Source organism: Rhipicephalus sanguineus, chromosome 11 (genome assembly GCF_013339695.2).
Source record: "Rhipicephalus sanguineus isolate Rsan-2018 chromosome 11, BIME_Rsan_1.4, whole genome shotgun sequence".
In the NCBI taxonomy this organism is placed as follows: Eukaryota; Metazoa; Arthropoda; class Arachnida; order Ixodida; family Ixodidae; genus Rhipicephalus; species Rhipicephalus sanguineus.
The window spans coordinates 49,108,899-49,126,861 of NC_051186.1; the positions used below are offsets into that span (position 1 = coordinate 49,108,899).

Genomic DNA, 17,963 nt, shown 5'->3' on the forward strand with positions numbered 1-17,963 from the left:
TCTTATAATGGCGTCATCCCTTTATGATCTTCGGCATCATTTTGTGTCGACACCAAAGAGGAAAACGATTGTTCTCGTATTATTAGTAAATTACTCTTTCACGATATTAAAAACACCAAGCTTGCCTCGAAAGACGCTTTGTTAAGCGAGAGAACGCGCGAAAAGAAAATGCGGGTGGCGACGCTACCTTGAAGTTATCGCACCAGTTGCCGTGACGTCATAGATTTTTGAGGCGTCTACTGAAGCCCGCGTAGTTATTAATCGGTAAAATTGAAGTACATTGTCTTCTGTGGGAGCCAGAGATTTGACATGAGAAGTTTTAAAAAATTACGTTCAGCCAATGTGGCCAAAGTAGAATGAAAACACTTGGAAATCCATGACGTCACCATCGGAGATTTCAACGGCAAGCTTAAACGCGATACTTTTGACGTTGATTTTCTCATCTATTGATAAACTCATAGCGATGAAATGAACGATACTAGAGTTTTCAGGGTAGTAATAATCCCTCTAAACTAATTTATTGGTTCACTTTAGTGTCGCTTTAAACGATCAACGATTTCAAGCATAATGCACTCCACTACGGGAGAGCTGGACGCACTTAGCGCAGCTGTCCCTGTAAAAACGACGCGACTAATCCTGCAGTACGCCCTTCTAACAGATTAAAAAACTGCAGAGTTAGGAGCCGTGGTAACATATACCATCCTGAAAATCCGCCGTATTTTCTCTGGTTAGGCCACCAAGTTTTCCTGATAAAATTATGAAGGTATTTTTGGAAAATTACGTATCGAGGTCAAGTGGTAATTTCCTTAAAAACTGCCTCCTAACCTTTCAGCCAAGATCTTCGAGAAAAGCAAACGTACGCTTAAAGGATGGTTGCTTGCTGGGCTAGGTGGCTCATTGCAACATATGTAACAGCCAGCGCCTGGTAACAGCGCGCAAAGCTGGAAAGAACGATGGTAGAGATAAGAGCGTTTAGAGCGCCTTTAAGGCGAAAGCCTTACGTGCCTCCTAAAACGCGCGAAATTTGATCGTCGGCGTCCTGCGTCGGTGGCGTCGGGGACGAGTGATGCAAGAAATCATCATCACGAGATGGCGTCACCGTATGACGTCACAGATCACAATAATTTGTGACGTCGTTATTCTCAAATATTCTCAACATTCCAATATCTTAGAAGTATTCTCAATACTAAAACATCTTAGATGAAGAACACAGTAAGAGTACTGTAGTTGTCTCGCTGGTTTGAACGCACCATGCAATGCATATACACAAAGCACAAATACTTGAATACAAAACACCAAGATTGTGCGTATTACAAGCTTAAAGCTTGTTGCAATAGGCGCAAGTATACATTACGAGGTCCGTATATTCGATATCTGGCGCGTCCCAGTGCCGTCAGGGTACCGTATATCGGGATGCCCTCTCGCGCTCCCAGGGGCCCTACATACGCTGTCCTCTATGGCTCCGTGTGCGACAAGCCCTTTGATAAATGTGCGATGGGTGTGGTCTACGAGATACTGTTGACGTGAGGTAAAGCTTATACGGGCCAAACCTGATGACATATCAACGGTTGCTTAGAACACGGAACATTGTCATATTGACCGTTAAAGTCGAAGTTTACCGGATAAATCTGAAGTGTCAAACATTTTACCAGTGAGTGTTTATCGGATTCTTTCGGAATTATCCGAAAACTCGGAACCCTGCATATGATGTATGTATGCTCAAAATCACTCTGTACATGGTCCGTGCGATGCGGTCAAGTCCAGGGCTTCATCTCATTTGTTTCATTTTCTTGGTCTCAATTTTCGGAGATAAAAATAAGTACAAGAAATCTACGCGGAAACGTTTTTGGGAGTTGTCTAAACCAGGGGTCTCAAACACATGGCCTGGCTCGCACATGGTCTTTTTCGTCCCATGTTCTTTTCTCGTTATAAGTACGTTCATGACCTACACAGGCGTGACTGGCCTCAGGAATGTTTTTGTTTTCGTGAGGCACCCCATCAAGTCACCACGCATTAAAGCATAACCGTGGAACTAAACCTGTATATTTCAGAATGGCCCACATTTCCAGATTGTAGTCATTCTCGAGATCAGTATCGATATGTTTCTCAAAACCTCACGTCACATCTTTAGAAATGACCCATATACGAAATATGTAAATGCTGTGTGTCAAATTGCTACGTTAGCCGACATTTTCTTCGAACCCTCCCACGCACCTCCCCTCCCCGCTCTAATATTCACTGCATTGCGGCAACGGCTGGTACGTCATGTTTACTGCGAAGTCCTTCTATTGACGACTTCAGTAGTTGGTAGCTTTAACAACAAGGGCGGGTAGTTCAAGTCCGGTGGCCAATGTGTCGACGCAGGACACTTTTGGTGCACACGGGGTCTTTTCATTCTGGGTTGGTTCTCAGTTTGTGATATTTGTTTATGCTGTGGCTGCCACTAATGATGATGAGTTATGGCTGAGCCCTTAGTGTCGGGCGGGCAGGGGTGGTAATTCATAAGTGCCCACTAAATGGACACTTACAGAATACCACCCCAGCACCGGACTGTCCGCTTCAGCGTCCACTGAAGGGGTAGCCGAGACTCGCTATTGGTTGTTGGCCCGCTAGCTCTCAAGTTTCAGCCAATCATAGAGCGCTGAAACGGACAGTATTTTTAATGGACACTTACACGATACCACCCTCAGAACGAGGACCGGGATGAAGGCATACACATACACGGTACTAAGGAAGGCAGTTGCTGACTTAACGAACACAAGACCAATGGCCGAAACGTTGGCTCCAGCGACACAACATGTCCAAGGAATGTTCATCCCTTGCATACGATGCAGGCACAGTTCCCTTATTGTTGGACCTTTCTCAGTATTTGTAAACGTTCCTTTCTCAACACAGGCGCATGGGCAAAGGGCATGCCACAACAGCACGTGACCCCTGTCCAAGCTACGCAAGCGCTCCCCCAATCCCCCACTGCTATGCAACAACACGGGTTTGCACCCCGCATGACAAAGTCCTGCCGACGCCCATGCAGACGCCCATGCACAAGTGCACACTGAACACGATCACAATGAACAAGGCCAGGTCGAATCATAAGCATGATATTGTTAATCGCAGAAAATTGTGTCGTTGTAATGGCAGCAGCGCAACGTTTATGAATGCTATTGTTCGGGGGCCGCACATTAAAGCAAATAATAAAACATTTACTCATAATTTAGACAATGTATACATCTAACACTTCGATGTTGCGTTGTGGCAGGGCATGATGGTGACGCAGGATGTGGGCAGGCGCGTGAACGGCAGTCCGGCGTCGATCACATCATTCAGTCCACAATACGCAGCGTCGACTTGGGCAGTGCGGTTGGATACCTGCTGTAATCGATGTTGTTGATGCCCTGCACTGCCATAAAATAAAAAGGAAATATTGAAGGTAACAACTACGACAAATGACACTGCACTTGTAAACATCTACCTGACGACGTCTTGATCTAGCGCTGAAAAAGACGAACACGTCTTTTCGGCGCTAAATCGCTAGCGGATGTCAAACTCAATCGTGACGCTTACCGAAACGGAAGAACATGAGCCCTAAAACCAAGAAGACCACAGCCGACACCACGAAGATCATGACCAAGAAAAACTTGACCACGCTCTCTTCTTCGTAGTGGTCCATGGTGGTCAGCAATTCTCCAACAGGCGACGATCGACTGCTAACAAGATATGAAACGATTGACAGAAAGGGATGTCGTTTATAACTGAGTTACTAACTATATAACCACGTTACCGCGTCTGTGCGGTATGCTCGAAATAAAACTAAAACAGGATATGCTTTTGTTCGTTCTTAAAGGGGTACTGACACAAAATTTCGCGGCCGAGATAGCCTGCGGGATCGATTCCCGGGAACATGCGTATATAATATCCAAAATATCAACAGCGAATACAGCTTGGTAGTTATTTTATATGAATTTTGAAGTTCGCGTGCGCGATCCAGCGCTATACGCCGCATCTCGCGACATGGACACCCTTCAATGTGACTTGAAGGTGACCCCCTACTTCCCCGACGTCACCACGCTGTAGCTGATACAGCAAGTTATGATGACGTCATAGTCACCATTTCTCTTTTGGCGCGCTTGTGCCAGCACACTACTTTTCGGCGGCTGCTCGCGGGTCCGTGGCTGCGGCGCTCGCGTTGAAAGTTTTCGGTTTGGCGATACTGCTTTCCCGTTTCCTGTTCGAAAGGACTTCTTGATTGCCTTGCGCTGTCTGTGCTGCGGACCGCGCACAAGTGCGTCACAATTCTGTGCGCTGACGTGGTCAAGCGTTGCCCACGCTAGGTGGTGATAGTTGCACCCGGAGGCTTGTCGTTTTTGGAGCTCTCTCAAACCGGAACTGGAACTGGCTAATAATGAGGATCCTGTAATTAATTATCTGTCGTGTGCTGCAGCAAACGATGTGCCGTGTTATGACTACCAGGCCTCCAGCAACAAATTTCAGCAGAAAAACGCGAGGCCAAAATTTTTGCCTCAGTACCCCTTTAAATATCTCGTCCAAAACTGTCAGCCAATGTGCAGATAGATAGATAGATAGATAGATAGATAGATAGATAGATAGATAGATAGATAGATAGATAGATAGATAGATAGATAGATAGATAGATAGATAGATAGATAGATAGATAGATAGATAGATAGATAGATAGATAGATAGATAGATAGATAGATAGATAGATAGATAGATAGATAGATAGATAGATAGATAGATAGATAGATAGATAGATAGATAGATAGATAGATAGATAGATAGATAGATAGATAGATAGATAGATAGATAGATAGATAGATAGATAGATAGATAGATAGATAGATAGATATGCTACGGCAGCAAGGAATCTATACGCCGCACAGCTGCTACTAACTCTCGTAAATGATGGTCAAATGCCTGAACAATAGCTGGCTCCGTTCCATAGACCCTTCTTATTTTTTAACACTGATGCACAGCAACTACGGATGCCTTAAAACATATGGTATGGCGTACGAAGCGCACTGTGGTATTTTCTTAGTATATCTCGTAATCGACAAGTCCTAGCGACTGCAGGAACGTGGGCTCATTGGATTTATTAAAGACAGCGCCCGGTGGCCGTTTTGACGAAAACAACAGATAAGCGGGCGCTTGTATTAGTCTGCAACGTACAGTTCTGCGCTATATAAAATCACAAGTACGACAAGTTAAAGGACAAACTTACTGATTTGTGCACGCGTGTAGCTGGGAACACTCAGCGACAGGTCTTCTTGCTCTTCTTCTTCCAGAATGTAACTCCCAGTTACTTGCGAAGCACAAGGTCCCATTGTGCATATAGGCATAACTAAGCATAAATGCGTTTATAAATACGCCAAACTTCAAACTTTTTTGTAACATGCAGCAATTAGGGTAAATTGTGATAATAGTATACACCCCAATTTGGCAGTTTTAATTATTTGCCACTTGGCTAACTCGGGTTGAGCTTAAGTTTAGCAATAACGCGGTAGTGTGAGAGCGCTTCTTGCGCAGCTATTCCGGTGCCGGGGTCGGTATCGGCGTGTTTGGTTGTGTGCGATAAATCAACGTTGTCCGTGAGCGAAAGTTCGATATAGATGCAAGTATATAAAATAAAATCTTCGGTTCGAGTGGGAATCGAACCCAGGACTTATGCGTGACAACCAGGAGTTCTATACCACAGAGTCACGCCCATGCTGGAATATTTTTCTAAAAAAAAGAAGAACACATATGAATGTCATGGACTGCAAGGAGCGTCCTTAGCGCATGCAATATTGCGTGGCAGAAACATATTTTGCTCATATTTTCTGCTGATTATTTTTCTCAGTCGATTGTTTTCATTATCGGTCCCTCCCCTCCCCCGGAAAGCTTTCCGCGCCTAATGTGGTTTTGCATGGTCTCCGCGATCGGAGGAATGGCAGCTTTCAGCACTTGGCATAGTTTCGCAGCACTACCTCCGAGTTCCGCCGAGGTTTTGACCAAGCGACTACGTCGTGTAATGACGTCATCGTGTGACGTCACATCTTCTTGCGACATGTGACGCCTTACGATGACGTAATCGCATGATGATGTTCTTTAAATTCAATTAGTCCTGAAGCCGACGGTCACATTTCGTATCTGATGAGGCATACAAGGTTTACGCCTTAAAGCGGGACCCTAAAGAGGAAAACCATTTTTCTCTTATTCGTAAATTACCCTTTCACGATACCAAGAATACCAAGCTTGCTTCGAGAAGACGTTTGGTAAGTGAGAAAACGCGGGAAAAGAAAATGCGGGTGGTGATGCCACCTTGAAGTTCACGGAGCAGTCGCCATGACGTCATAGATTTTTAGGCGTCTACTGAAGCCTGCGTAGTTCCTAATCGGTAAATATGAAGCACATTGTGCTTCTGCGGGAGCCAGAGATTTAACATGACAATTTAAAGAAAATTTCGTTGAGTCAAAGTGGCCAAATTACGAGGAAAACACTTGGAAATCCATCATGACACCATCGCAGATTTCAGCGGGAAATCTAAAAATGAAACGTTTGACATTGACTTTATCATCTATATATGAGCTTATTGTGGTGAAATTAACGACAATAGAGCCTCTTTAGTATAACTTATGAGCCTAAACTAATTTATCGACTCACTTTAGTACCTCTTTAAAAGATGAACAATTTGAAGCATAATACTCTCCAAACGGGAGACCTCTGCGCAACTGTCCCTGGTGCCAGCCGACGCGTCTGACAACCTTTTCAACCTTTAGTAACGCACTAAACGGCCACGAGGAGTGCTAGCATATAGGATCATGAAAATCCGCCGTACTTTCTCTGGTTAGGCCTCCAAATCTGCCGGATAAAATTAAGAAAGATCTGTTTGGAAAACTTAGTTTCGAATACAATTGGTAATTTTCTTGAGAATCAACTTGTAGAGCTTTTATTCATCTGAATGAAATGGTAACATCTCAATTCAATGGGGTTCCTTTATCTCACTAACTGCGTAAAAAAGATAGCTTGAAGATGGCTTCACCGCAAACTGATAGAATGAAAGATGGCAATGAAATGAAAGCCGAGACACAAATGGCACAAAATGGACAAGTGTGGCCATCTAGCGTCAAGAAACAGAGTTGTCACTGGTTCCATGAGGGATCAATTTCTGTTAATGACGAGTATAGTCGTCATCGGCCTTTTTCTTACAAAATCTCATGACGACTATACTGGTCAACGGTAGGGAAAGGGTTAAGGCGAAAGACTTAGATGCCTCATCAAATGTGAAAATTGACCGACGGCGGCGTTAACGCGAATGAGGCAAAAAACTATCATCAGTTGATGACACCATATGACGTCATCATGACGTCAAGGATCGCCAGAATTCGTGAAGTCGCCATGACGTTACATAACGTGACGTCACATGATGACATCATCACATGACATCGTTCCTTAGTGAAAGGTGCGCCGATCACGGAGGCAGTGCAAGACTAGGTTGTCTCCGATACTGAAAGGTCATCTACTGAGAAGAAAAAACAAGATGGCGTTCGCCTTTGAGTCGTCTTAGGCAAATGCATAAGGAACCCTGCGAGTTTTCTCTCAGAAAATTGAGACGGAGCCCTGGAATTAAGAGCCTTGCACGGACGATTTGCAGAGCAGTTTCAGGTACATATTTGCTTCTGTCGAGGATAATGGTATAAAAGTTATGAAGGAATTACCAAGAAAATTACCGATAATTATCCAGACTTAGTTTTCAAAACAGATTTTTTAAAATTTTATCAGAAAAATGTGACGGATTTTCATGATGGCATATGTTAGTATTGCTGCTGGGTTCCCTGCGATTTTCTAAACTTCTGAACGTATACCCGTCCGCCCGGAACATCACCGCCATTAAGGACAGCTACGTAGAGCTCTCCCATAGTAGAGCGCATTATGCGTTAGAGGGTTCACTTGTCAAGGCGGAAACCTTATATGCGTCATCAAACGCGAAAAGTCGACGTCAACACGACGTGATGATAAAGTTCATCCCGCGAAGACGTCATCACAAGACGTCACATGTTGCCAAAATATGTGACGTCACAAGATGACGTCATCGCATCGCATCGCCGCTTGCTGAAATGTCGGCCAATCTCGGAGGCAGGAGAGAGGAAAACTTAATTCCGGCAGATTGCTGGGCTGGAATCCCACCTAGGAGCCAACTGAGAGACCGCGTCTGCCGGCAGCTTCCTCGGCCTGCTGGATCGTGCTGGAAAATCATAAGCGAGGTGCAGAAAGCTGCGATACCTCTGGTCTGGGTGATGTGCAAAACCACGTTAGATACAGAAAGCTGTACAGTTTTGGGGGTTGGGGAAGGGGGATCAATGATCAATACAATCGACTGATAAGCTGTATATCCCTGGCGTAAATTGGCAGTTGCTGCATTGACAAAGACAAGTCCACTTATCGAAACGCTTGCCCCAGCGACAACCCCTCTTCCAAGCATCTTTCATCTCTCGCATACGATGTAGGCATACCTCGCTTGTTGAACGTTTTGCAGCATTTGAAAACCACATGAACAACGAGCGTGGAACTGGCGTCGTTTACATCCTGACACATGTCCCCATTTACACACACTACACACAAAAAATTATGTAGAGCTTCAACTGACTTAACGTAACGAAGGCCTGATTAAACAGCGAAGCTGGTGGCATCAGCGCGCCCTTCCTCCTCTCTCACCAGAAGCACCTGGGCTCAGCACGCGCTATTATTGATCAATAAAACCGACTGGTGTGCTAGTTGGTACTGCATATCTTATGCTTCAACGCAAGGAAACACGAGGACGAAAAGGAAGACACGAGGACGCAGCGCTACTAACAACTGACGTTTATTGCACGCTGTAACATCATAAATACCGTTGTACAAGAAAGAGGGAAAGGGTGTGGAAATCACATTCGCACAACAATTGTTGAGGCGTTTGAAATTAACATGAGCTGCTCATATGTTTCGTTGTCTCAAAAAGAGATAGTGTTCCTGTCGCGGTAGCGGTGGCGCTGTTGTCGTAAAGCGATATGTGGTGCAAAGGTGATTTTCACACTATTTCCTGTACAATGGTGGTATTTATGCTGTTACCGCGTGCAATAAACGTCAGTTATTTGTTAGTAGCGCTGTGTCCTGGTGTCTTCCTTTTCGTCCTAGTGTTCCATGCGCTGAAACATAAGATACGCTACTATTGGTCGACTCCTTTCACCGGCACAGCGAATCGCGCCCTCCTGCATGCTCTGTCCTCCTCTCCACACCACCTGCTCAACTCCCGCCGTAGCTTCGCCTTTGCTCTCCTCCTCGGTACTCAGCTTCACCTCTCCCCGTTGCTATACCCTTTCTCTACCAGGGTCAACTCGCTACACTAGGCTTCCCTCATACCCACAACTTTACGCATGCTCTCCCTCACGTCAGGCGTCGATCTCATAGCTGGGCTAGAAAGTGCAGACGACGGATCCCCAGGGATTTATCTTGAGTTTAAACAGCTCCAGACAGATACGCGAACGCATGTCCTTGGTGCGGAGGCCCCCCAACACAATTCCATATAAAATGCATCTGCCCGGAGAGAGTAGTCTTGGTCAACTTCTGGCAATACTCAAGCAAACACGAACGTGGTCGGGGGAGGTGAGACTGGCGGATCTCTTCCTGGGAAGCAAGCTGGCGACCCTGGGTTAGGCCCGGGGCGCCGCCGTGTCCAGCGGAGCCCTGGGTGAGGGTCCGCGGAAATACCACCTACTGATTTGCTTAATTAAAGTTCTCTCTTAAACGTCGCTTTCGTAACAACACAAGCGCACAATGAACATGGTCATAACGAAAAATGCCAGGCCGATTCCGCATACGTGCTTTAGCTTATCGCAGAAAATTGTTTTAGATGCGAAGTATCTTAAGGCGGAGCTCAATCCGGTGGTGGTGGTGGTGGTGGTGGTGTGCGGCGTGACCACCCTTATTGCGCATGCGCATACCCTCTCCACTCACCTTCTCCCCTTCCCCTCGCCCCTTCCCCTCTCCACTTTCCCTCTCCACTTCCCCTCTCCACTTTCCCTCTCCCCTCCCCCTTTCCAGTCTTCCTCTGAAACGCGGGCTAGACATGCCGAAATTCTCTCCTGCGCAACGCCGCGATGAGCTCCAGCGCATGCGCGTCCCCTCCCCTTCTCTCTCCTCTCCTACGCTGCCCCCCTCTCGCCCGCCTGTCGATCGCGTTCCAAGTGCTCCGGCTTCGCATCGCCTCATGGTCCCCTTTAGCGGGAGATGGTGTAATTTTTTTTTGTAGTAATGGCAGCAGTGGGACATTTATGAAGGCTTCTTTTTATTTTGGTTGCGGACCGCACAATACATTGAAGAATAAAACATATACGGAACGGTTAGTCAAGGTACACATCTAACACTTCGACGTTGCGTTGTGGCACGGCATCATGGCGACGCAAGATGTCTGCAGGCGCGTCAACGGTAGTTCGGCGTCGATCGTATCGATCAGTCCACAAAACGCGGCGTCGACTTGGGCATTGCGGTTGGATAGCTGCTGTAATCGATGTTGTTGATGCCCTGCACTGCCAAAGAATTAAAAAAAAGAAATCATGAAGCTAACAATTGAGATATATCATACCGCGCTTTCTACGTTACAGGGCCCCTAAACCACTCCTAACTTCAAAGACGACAGAGTTGTTTCTTCCTCGCATTCACTATCCTCCCTAATGGCGCCGTCTCCTCCTCGCCTCTTATTTCTTCATAAAACACCTGGACAGCGTGAGCATTAAGCGTTGAGCCCATCAGGATTTCGCGCTTTTCGGCTACATGGTGTTATCTCCGCTTACACAGTCGAAAACGCACGAAACGAAGTGCAATAGGTTGATCGCGCACGATAGTCATGCGAGACAAGGCAGAACTGATAGCCCTTGTATATGCACCAACAAAGAGCTTATCTCCTCAAAACGTCATGAGAACAGACTGCTCGCGTCACCAATTGTACCAAAAAGGCGGGAAACGCCAGGAGAGAACAACACGCTCGTTTTGTATTTCTAGAGGTTGTTTGAGGGCCCTTTAAGACCACACTTTCGTGAATCGTTCTAAGTGGGCTGTTCGAAGAGACACTTTGATGCGTACAACTGCATTTTGTTTCAAACGAGCTCCGCGTGGTTGTTTTACAGCGACAGTGCTTCGCGAGTACCACCAGACCAAGCCAAATATACTGCCAACCACTGCAGGGTATTGACACTCCCCCTGTTGCTGCCGCCGTCGCTGATGCTCATGCCAATTAGCGTGGCCTCCGCGACCGTCCAGCGGCCATCGTTGAGGCCACGATGGCCGGTGACGAAGGCTAGCGCAAATTATTCCAGATGATCGAGCTTTCGAGAAACTTTGGCGCAGTTTAATACCTCGCGCCTCTTTTATGGGCTATCACTTGTCCGTGTGTCTAAAGGTATAGAGAAGTTGTTAGCGAACCCTGCTGGCATGTATCAAAGCCGTTGCTTTTCTAGGCAAAGTCTAACCTAAATATCCGATATCATACTACCAAATGTGGGCTGATGTTATACGCTGACACTACGACCGCCCATTCGCAACCGCAAGATCTAATTTAGCTATAGCTACAAAAATAATAACAAAGACGCGAGTTTATCGCAAGTAAAAGAAAAATGAAACTATGCTCACGAGGATGGCTCGTAGGCCTGGTTGGTATTGCATCTCAGAAACGTTACAACACTCACAGACCGAGCACAAAAGAACAAAACACAAAAGTGCAAAATGATGAGCGTCATATTCTTAGAGTATTTTTGTTGGTGCTGGGCACTGAGAGCTTTGTCATTGGCTGGTTCAGCGTATATATGTTTTGCTCCTTGAAAAGTGTTTCAGCTGTAGTTCAGCGCTGTGTCTTGTATTTTATTCCTCAGTTCCCGTCTGTGTGCGCTGTAACGTTTTTAAGACTATGTTATCATCGAGTTGTGACCACCATCATCAGCAGCAGCATCCCCTGGCGGCGACGTTTTCCCATATATACAGCGTTTCTGGACCTTATCGGGCGACAGTGTCCTCCAAAAAAATATGTTCCCAACATTCACCTTCATATTCCCGAAGCGGCTCCTTCATGAATTCAGTATTGCTTAATGGGATGTCAGACTGAATCGTGACACTTACCGAAACCGAACAACATGAGCCCTAAAAGCACGAAGACCACAGCCGACACCACGAGGGTCATGACCAGGAAAAACTTGACCGTGCTCTCTTCCTCGTAGTGGTCCATGGTGGTCAACCATTCTGCAAGAGACCACAATCGACTGTTCCAAGAGATGAAACCTTTCACAGAAAGACGTGTTACTTATAACCAAGTCACTCACTAAAGTAACCGAGTCACTAACTAAAGAAAATGTGCTTATACCAGATCCAGATAGACAAGAAGTCAGAAGATAGATAGATAGATAGATAGATAGATAGATAGATAGATAGATAGATAGATAGATAGATAGATAGATAGATAGATAGATAGATAGATAGATAGATAGATAGATAGATAGATAGATAGATAGATAGATAGATAGATAGATAGATAGATAGATAGATAGATAGATTACGGCAATAGGGAATCTAAACGCCGCACAGGTGCTAATAGACTCTTTTAGCAAGTTACGGAAATACGGTACGGAAATAGCTACGGCATTACCATGGCGCTCCTCCTTTCTCGCTCGTTGTGCTTAAACCGCTCCAAGTTCCAGTGACAGTGTGTCCTCCGAACGACAGGTTCATCGTTAACAATGCATAGGCTGACAGGCAACAATGAGGCGTTAAAACCCCACAGTAATTTTCGAAAGAGCCTTTGTGGTGTTGGGGTGCCTTCACTGCGGCAAAACGAGCGAGAAAGGAGGAGCGGTACCGCAATATTGTGCCGTATTTGCGTACCGTAGTTCAGTATCTTGCTAAACGACTCTAATAACTCTCGCAAAAGGTGGTCAAGTGCCCGAAGAAAAAGTTGCCTTCGTTCCGCGAAATCAAGAGTTTGTCGAAAACTCGTCTCGTCGAAAATGCTCATGGTCAAAGGTAAAAGGGAGACGCCGACCAAATACAATTTGCATTTGGTCGTCGTCTTCTTTTTACCTCTGCCTTTATTTCATATACCCTGCTTATTTTTTCTAACATTGACGCAGCAACTACGGTTGACGAGAATATATGGCATGCCGTACGAAACGCACTACGGTATTTTCCGAGAATATCTAGAAACCGACAAGTGCTGGCCACTGTAGCGGCGTGGGCTCATCGTACTTATCAAAGAGAGCGCAGGATGCCCGTTTCAAAGAGGTTCTGGCGAAAACATCAGATGAGCGAACTTCAGTAAAACTTTTGTTGGGCCTAGTTGGTACATAGCATTTAAGAAGAGAAGTTCAGCGCAAAACAAGACGGACCACAAAGAATAGAAGAGGCAAGCACTGGCGCTTTTTTCTCTTCTTAAAATTAGATGAGCGAGCGCTTGTATTAGTCTGCAATGTGCAGTTCTGCGCTATATAAACGGACAAGTACGACAGGTTAAAGGACAAACTTACTGTTTCATGCACACGTGTAGCTGGGAACACGGAGCAGCAGTTCTTCTTGCTCTTCTTCTAGCATGTAACTCGCAGTCACGTGCAAAGCACAAAATCGCACTGAGCATAGAGGCATTACTATAAATACAAAAGCGTTCACAAAAGTGTTGAACGTCAGATTTTATTCGAACGTGATGCACTGAAAATAAACTACGATAATATACACCCTAATTTGGCAGTCCTACTTACTTTTACACTCGGTGAACTTGGGTTGAGCTTGAGTTTAGTAATAGTTCTTCGTTCCGGAGGCTCGGGATTGGCCTTTTATCATAAAATGTGCTAGACGCCCTTGCTGGTTTTGACACAACAACAAAACTTAGACCATTGCAGTTTCGTATTTATTAGTATTCCAACTAGTGTTACGAGTTGATATAGTGGTGAAATTACCCATTAAAAATTTTAAATTGTTCTTGGATGCTTCACTGTATAGTTGTCTGTCAGTTTGGTTGCCTATTTGCAAAACATACTATCACTTGTATATTTCTTGAATTTTAATTCTTAGAATAATTTGGTTCTTCGGTCTATTAACTAAAACTTCGCCCACCGATATTTGGCGCATACACCGTTATTTTCGCGTGCAATGTGTTGTAGGTACACCGTCCTTTTCATCAAATGGAACAAGATTTCAGTGAGCAGTAAGCGTAAGGTGACATAGAAGGAAGAAGGGGGTACACATTTTAGTAGATCAGTATTTTAATCAACCTTTAATCAACTTCAATCAAGCGGGTTAAATGTTATGCAATCTATACAACTTTCCAGTTCTTGTCTTATTGCGTGCTTGTGGATATGTACCATTTAAGAATGAAGCAGCTCAAAGAACATGGATAAAATTAGACGCATAGCAAGCGCTTGCTCGCAACTGGGAGGAGGTTTATTGAAAGAAAACGAAAAAGGAAGGCCAACTCAATCAACTCCGCAGTTGCCACAATATAGCGTAACTAGGCCTCTTGTGGAACTTGCTACGATATGCATCATGTTTAAACAACAACTATAGCCATCAGTGAACACGAAAGGATTGTTCACTTGCCACCAATTCATCGCTGATTGACACATCCGCCCTACATCCATACTGAAACGTTGAGCAAGTAATTCAAATAATTCCACATGTTTCCAAGTCCATACGTTTTCCATATGGTTGCCATATATTTACGTAAGAATCTTACGGCAAAATATGGAATTACTGGAACGGCATGCGGAACGCTGCAGTACGGAAACGCCGAATATATTTTGTACATTTAAACAAAGAAACGTGTAACAGGCTATTTTGCATGAGGATTCATTCCCGTGTAATTCTAGTTCGTCTACCTGGTGCTCAGCGGAGATAAACCGGAAACTGCTGCCATCGCCCATCTGATGTGCCGGACTCGACGTACCACGGAAGACACGCATAAGTTTGAGTCTGGCGACAGGTCTTCGAGCTGTGCGGCCAAGACCACCAGATGTCCCAGAGAAGGTTGGCGGCGAAAGTACGACGCAATAACAACGCATGGACTAAACGCACGAACTAAATCTGCAGCAGGATGGTTGTGACTATAGGTAGACTATTCACAGAAATCAACACTAAGAGGACAGGTACTGTTGCGCGATATACTTCAATATATAACAAATAAGGCTCGTCATCGGTGTCCTTGGCCAATACGTCAGTGAGATTTGGACGTCGGCGTCTTGGATGGGTATTCATAGTAGGTGACTTCCACTGCGAAAGAGAAAGATGAGATCATTTGGAAGAATGAGTAAGCTCTTATTAACAAAGGCATCAAATCAAAGTTATTTGGCTACAAGCTCCTCGTGCTCATGCATAAGCATAACGTGCTACATACGTCCACACGTTATGCAATGCGTAACTTACGAATTGCAACACCACGAACACGTGCTAACTTTGGAAGCTCTGTCCTCGCCTGTCAGAGGCCCGCGCAAATAAATCCTGTAACTCTACATATTATTATTATTATTATTATTATTATTATTATTATTATTATTATTATTATTATTATTATTATTATTATTATTATTATTATTATTATTAAATGTGTTTAGGGAGAGCTTGGTGCCTGGGTGCGGCTCCGGCTACTCTTCTTACGTAATTGTTTGCATCATGAATTTGTCAATAATCGAAAAACTTAAAATTTTCGCACGAATGGACATTCACGTTCCTATCCCGGCACTATAACGTATAATTTCCCACGCAACAACGATGTTCACATGTCAGAAATGTTCGCACACCCGAAACGTCCGCGCATTCCAGAAGAGTTCATCAAGGTAATCACACAACATTCACTGGGCACTCGGCCGCACTTTAAACGCAACTGTCGAGAAGCAAATGCTGATTGACTAAAGTCTAACAGCGCGAAAACAGCCCGAGTGATATGGCGATTGCTAGATTAGGTACGAACTGTGTGAGCGTGCCGTCCATATTGCCTTGGCGGAAAAAAGAGCTTGAATATTAGTGCCGTGCGCATGAGCAGCACAAGTGATGCGGGCTTTCGTTTCTTATGCTCTTTTGATATTTTTTAGTATTATTCCTGGGTGTTTTTTTTACGTCTCGCTCTCTTTATATTCCTGTGCTTTTTCTGCAATAAACTTTAGCTGAGAGTCACCGCTTCGTCTGTCGTGTTAGTTACTCTCATTCGTCCTAGTCGATTCCGTGCTGTTATACTTTAGCATGTTCAACCAACTTGCCTATGGAGTTGCTCTTCTAAATGCTGATTTAGTTTCTGCAATTGCGAAGCGGCAATCATCATCATCATAATCCTGACCACGCCCACTGCAGGGCAAAGGCCTCTCCCATTCTCCGCTAATCAACTCGGTCCTGTGCTTGCTGCCGCCACGTTATATCGGCAAACTTCTTTATCTTATCTGCCCAACGAAATTTCTGTATTCTCACTAGCCCATTTGCCTTCTCTTGGAATCCAGTGAGTTATTCTTAATGACCAGCGGTTATCCTGCCTACGCGCTACATGCCCTGCCCGTGTCCATTTCTTCTGCTTGATTTTGGGAAGGAAAATGACAGGCCTAACCTTAAGAGACCAGAATACATCAGAGTGGGTCAGGGAGCAAACGGCTGTAAAGGACATCCGAGTCGAAAGCGGCAACGTTAGCACCCAAAGATGGGGGAACACGAACTGACCTGGCAAATAGTTTTATTGTAATTGAGAGACTGCCGTTACACTTACTGACTCCGAACAATATGAGCGCCAAGAGCACCAGGATCATGGAGGCGACCACGATGAGGACGATGATGAAAAACCTCATCGTCTCGGCTTCTCCGTAGCCCTCGATGGTGGCGACGCTCCTCCTGTAGTGTGACAGACGAGTGAAAGATTTGCGTCAACAACATAGCCTCCGAAATTCGCACGTCGCGAGAGTCTGAGAGAACGAGGTATGGTACAAGCTGGGATCAACGCGGGATCTCTTACTTTAATTCAAAGAGCTGCTGTATGTCAAGCCTCGTGTAGTTCTTGCGTGTAATAGTTTAGGATGTGAAACAGGTTAAAGAGATCGGTTCCTGGATTGGGGATTCTGAAAGCACAACGACTTTGTGAAATAACGTTTCTCTCTCTCAACAAAAGCAGAGCAGTTGAACTATTGCCCTAACTGAAGTGATAGTGGCCAAAGGGGAAAAGAGACGTCTTAACGTTGGAATGGTTGCAGTGCGCGTTATTTTGGCACCTGACTTCGGATCATTGAGGGTTCGTATATAATACGTGAAAGATAAGACTGGTTTTACGACTGTTTGTGGCGCTTACGTACGACTTAAAATGCAGCACGAAACGGAAGCTAAGCAACATTTTTTTTTATTTTAAGCCTGGTGAATCAAACAGCTCAGCCCCGAGACAGGGGTTGTATAGCTCGTTTGTTTCATGATATGGATGTCAATAACCTTCACTTAGAGCCTCAAGACCAACGAGAAGCGCTAGATGTTCCTTTAGTACTTCTTTACGACAAAACGCATTCGGTTCTCCAGAGAGACGTCGCAAAGCCCAAACTGATGTTCTGTCGGGGCCGGACAGAGGTGCTGTTCGCCCTTTGATTACGATAGCTCAGTTTTCTCAATATACGACTTCCATGAAAACGAAAGACCACTGAATAACTCGAACAAAGCGAAAGTACTTATCAAAATTAACAACAGGAACGTGACCACAGGACACGGAGCAAGAATTATCACTTTTTTTTGCCGTGAGTAAGGCAATTTTTTTTCGTCTGAGTTCGCAAAAGATAATAGCAACGACAGAAACAAAACTTGTCCTTACTCTCGTACATGGCCCCGTGGAGCTGTGAAAAAAAAATATCGAAGAATGACGATTAAACAAGTCAATATCTAGTTACTCAAAATCACACGTTAGAAAATATACGAACCTACATCTGTTCCCTAGATTTGCGAAAACG

At 44.9% G+C, this 17,963-nt stretch overlaps 1 protein-coding gene across 4 annotated transcripts in view; it reads right to left on the reverse strand.

Moving 5' to 3' along the window:
- Positions 1 to 3,212: 3,212 nt before the first annotated feature.
- The window catches only part of LOC119374467 (uncharacterized), a 125,678-nt gene continuing 110,927 nt past the window's right edge, over positions 3,213 to 17,963 (reverse strand). The window contains exons 5-6 of one of the 4 annotated variants that reach the window (XM_037644574.2): positions 12,142 to 12,261; positions 3,213 to 3,397 (exon numbers count right to left, since the gene is read on the reverse strand). In XM_037644574.2, coding sequence (XP_037500502.1) covers positions 3,321 to 3,397; positions 12,142 to 12,261 — 197 coding nt within the window. In that variant the 3' untranslated portion in view covers positions 3,213 to 3,320. Of the gene's footprint in view, positions 3,398 to 10,327; positions 10,560 to 12,141; positions 12,262 to 13,689; positions 15,274 to 16,750; positions 16,873 to 17,963 lie in introns of those variants that run through there. The other 3 variants (XM_037644571.2, XM_037644573.2, XM_037644576.2) reach the window with 3 other exon arrangements.